Genomic DNA, 3611 nt, shown 5'->3' on the forward strand with positions numbered 1-3611 from the left:
TTGCAAATAAAATATAAAAAGCTAAGAGGTCTATTGTTCTTTACATAGCAATTGATGCAAATATGCACGTGTGGCATGATTTTATTTTTTCGTTAGACCACGCAGTATCTCAGACAACTGCATAGTTACCTGTGAGAGACCACACAGTATGTCAGACAACTGCATAGTTACCTGTGAGAGGCCACGCAGTATCTCAGACAACTGCATAGTTAAACTGCATATTTACCTGTGAGAGACCACGCAGTATCTCAGACAACTGCATAGTTATCTGTGAGAGGCCACGCAGTATCTCAGACAACTGCATAGTTAAACTGCATATTTACCTGTGAGAGACCACGCAGTATCTCAGACAACTGCATAGTTTTCTGTGAGAGGCCACGCAGTATCTCAGACAACTGCATAGTTACCTGTGAGAGACCACACAGTATCTCAGACAACTCCATGGTTACCTGTGAGAGACCACACAATATCTCAGAAAACTGCATAGTTACCTGTGAGAGACCGCAGAGTATCTCAGAAAACTGCATAGTTACCTGTGAGAGACCACTCAATATCTCAGACAACTGCATAGTTACCTGTGAGAGACCACACAATATCTCAGAAAACTGCATAGTTACCTGTGAGAGACTGCAGAGTATCTCAGACAACTGCATAGTTACCTGTGAGAGACCACTCAATATCTCAGACAACTGCATAGTTACCTGTGAGAGACCACACAGTATCTCAGAAAACTGCATAGTTACCTGTGAGAGACCACAGAGTATCTCAGACAACTGCATAGTTACCTGTGAGAGACCACGCAATATCTCAGACAACTGCATAGTTACCTGTGAGATACCACACAGTATCTCAGAATACCTGTGAGAGACCGCAGAGTATCTCAGACAACTGCATAGTTACCTGTGAGAGACCGCAGAATATCTCAGACAACTGCATAGTTACCTGTGAGAGACCACACAATATCTCAGACAACTGCATAGTTACCTGTGAGAGACCACACAGTATCTCAGACAACTGCATAGTTTGCTGTGAGAGACCACACAGTATCTCAGACAACTGCATAGTTACCTGTGAGAGACCACACTGTATCTCAGACAACTGCATAGTTACCTGTGAGAGACCACACAGTATCTCAGACAACTGCATAGTTACCTGTGAGAGATCACACAGTACCTCAGACAACTGCATAGTTACCTGTGAGAGACCACTCAATATCTCAGGCAACTGCATAGTTACCTGTGACAGACCACACAGTATCTCAGAAAACTGGATAGTTACCTGTGAGAGACCACTCAGTATCTCAGACAACTGCATAGTTACCTGTGAGAGACCGCAGAATATCTCAGACAACTGCATAGTTACCTGTGAGAGACCACACAATATCTCAGACAACTGCATAGTTACCTGTGAGAGACCACACAGTATCTCAGACAACCGCATAGTTATCTGTGAGAGACAGCTGAGTATCTCAGACAACTGCATAGTTACCTGTGAGAGACCACACAGTATCTCAGGCAACTGCATAGTTACCTGTGAGAGACCACTCAATATCTCAGGCAACTGCATAGTTACCTGTGAGAGACCACACAGTATCTCAGAAAACTGCATAGTTACCTGTGAGAGACCACACAGTATCTCAGACAACTGCATAGTTATCTGTGAGAGACCACACAGTATCTCAGACAACTGCATAGTTACCTGTGAGAGACCACACAGTATCTCAGACAACTGCATAGTTACCTGTGAGAGATCACACAGTACCTCAGACAACTGCATAGTTACCTGTGAGACACCGCAGAGTATCTCAGACAACTGCATAGTTACCTGTGAGAGACCACACAGTATCTAAGGCAAGTGCATAGTTACCTGTGAGAGACCGCAGAGTATCTCAGACAACTGCATAGTTACCTGTGAGAGACCACACAGTATCTCAGGCAACTGCATAGTTACCTGTGAGAGACCGCAGAGTATCTCAGACAACTGCATAGTTACCTGTGAGAGACCGCAGAGTATCTCAGACAACTGCATAGTTACCTGTGAGAGACCACTCAATATCTCAGACAACTGCATAGTTACCTGTGAGAGACCACACAGTATCTCAGACAACTGCATAGTTACCTGTGAGAGACCACACAGTATCTCAGACAACTGCATAGTTACCTGTGAGAGACCACACAGTATCTCAGACAACTGCATAGTTACCTGTGAGAGATCACATAGTACCTCAGACAACTGCATAGTTACCTGTGAGAGACCACACAGTATCTCAGACAACTGCATAGTTACCTGTGAGAGACCACACAGTATCTCAGGCAACTGCATAGTTACCTGTGAGAGACCACACAGTATCTCAGACAACTGCATAGTTTCCTGTGAGAGACCACACAGTATCTCAGACAACTGCATAGTTACCTGTGAGAGACCACTCAATATCTCAGACAACTGCATAGTTACCTGTGAGAGACCACACAGTATCTCAGACAACTGCATAGTTACCTGTGAAAGATCACACAGTACCTCAGACAACTGCAGAGTTACCTGTGAGAGACCGCAGAGTATCTCAGACAAATGCATAGTTACCTGTGACAGACCACACAGTATCTCAGAAAACTGCATAGTTACCTGTGAGAGACCGCAGAGTATCTCAGACAAATGCATAGTTACCTGTGACAGACCACACAGTATCTCAGAAAACTGCATAGTTACCTGTGAGAGACCGCAGAGTATCTCAGACAACAGCATAGTTACCTGTGAGAGACCACGCAATATCTCAGACAACTGCATAGTTACCTATGAGAGACCACTCAATATCTCTGACAACTGCATAGTTACCTGTGAGACTGCAAAATTTGCTATGATTATAATTTTGGTCACTGACTGACACATGGTTTCAGAACATTAAAACCATAAACTTAAGGGATAACCGAAACATTAATAATTCAATAACAGTAAAACTACTGAAGACGTAAGAAAAAGTTACTGAGTTTCGCATTCACTTTATATGAGTATGAAACATTTCTATTTACGATCTTTTCGGGTCAATGAACTCGAACCTGGATAAGCAAATTAACCTTTCTCTCTAGAGCTGCCTTCTCCAGTTGTATCTTAATTCATTCCAGCTAGAAAGAAGAAGGAAATTGTCAGTAAAAATAAACACTCGCAGTTTTAGTTCACTTTTCAAACGAGAAACGTCCATACAAACAACTAAAGCACTTTCACTTTTGTATCTGAAATGTGATGAAATACAGTTTGAAAGAATATAAAAAAAAAAAAAGCTTTCCGAGAGAAGATGAAAAGCGAATCATTCCATTACAACTTTGGGATGAGTTCTTATTGAGGAGATTTTTTTTCTTGGAATTCTCGCGGGGAGATCATAAGTTTGGAATCCCATCATTCCTGAGAACTGGAATGGATTTGGAGGTCCAGATTGCTTACTGTCTGCAGTGCCGACGATGCTCTTTTTTGATGGATTGTTGGTGGTCGCTTTGTTTATTTTCAGTCGAAAATTTTGATAATGAAATAAATACATACATGCGTACAGGCAATTCAGGTATATGTGCATACATACACGCATACGCACGCACAAACACACATACAAACACACATATATA

General features: G+C 42.3%; 1 protein-coding gene across 1 annotated transcript; it reads right to left on the minus strand.

Moving 5' to 3' along the window:
• Positions 1 to 290: 290 nt before the first annotated feature.
• LOC136829014 (uncharacterized) lies at positions 291 to 2886 on the minus strand. The gene is made up of 10 exons (XM_067087406.1): positions 2833 to 2886; positions 2413 to 2538; positions 2203 to 2286; positions 1951 to 2076; positions 1699 to 1824; positions 1489 to 1572; positions 1237 to 1362; positions 985 to 1110; positions 618 to 743; positions 291 to 449 (listed from the first exon to the last, which is right to left on the minus strand). The coding sequence occupies exons 1-10, from the start codon at positions 2884 to 2886 to the stop codon at positions 291 to 293; spliced, it is 1137 nt and encodes a 378-aa protein (XP_066943507.1).
• Positions 2887 to 3611: the final 725 nt, after the last annotated feature.

Source organism: Macrobrachium rosenbergii, chromosome 43 (genome assembly GCF_040412425.1).
Source record: "Macrobrachium rosenbergii isolate ZJJX-2024 chromosome 43, ASM4041242v1, whole genome shotgun sequence".
Lineage (NCBI taxonomy): Eukaryota > Metazoa > Arthropoda > Malacostraca > Decapoda > Palaemonidae > Macrobrachium > Macrobrachium rosenbergii.

Excerpts from the sequence above, each read along its gene's own strand:
- LOC136829014 (XM_067087406.1), bottom strand. The coding sequence starts at position 2,886 with ATGTGTCAGTCAGTGACCAAAATTATAATCATAGCAAATTTTGCAGTC. Across the intron at positions 1,363-1,488 it reads TACTGTGTGGTCTCTCACAG|GTAACTATGCAGTTGTCTGA; the intron begins GTAACTATGCAG and ends GGTCTCTCACAG. Across the intron at positions 450-617 it reads TACTCTGCAGTCTCTCACAG|GTAACCATGGAGTTGTCTGA; the intron begins GTAACTATGCAG and ends GGTCTCTCACAG.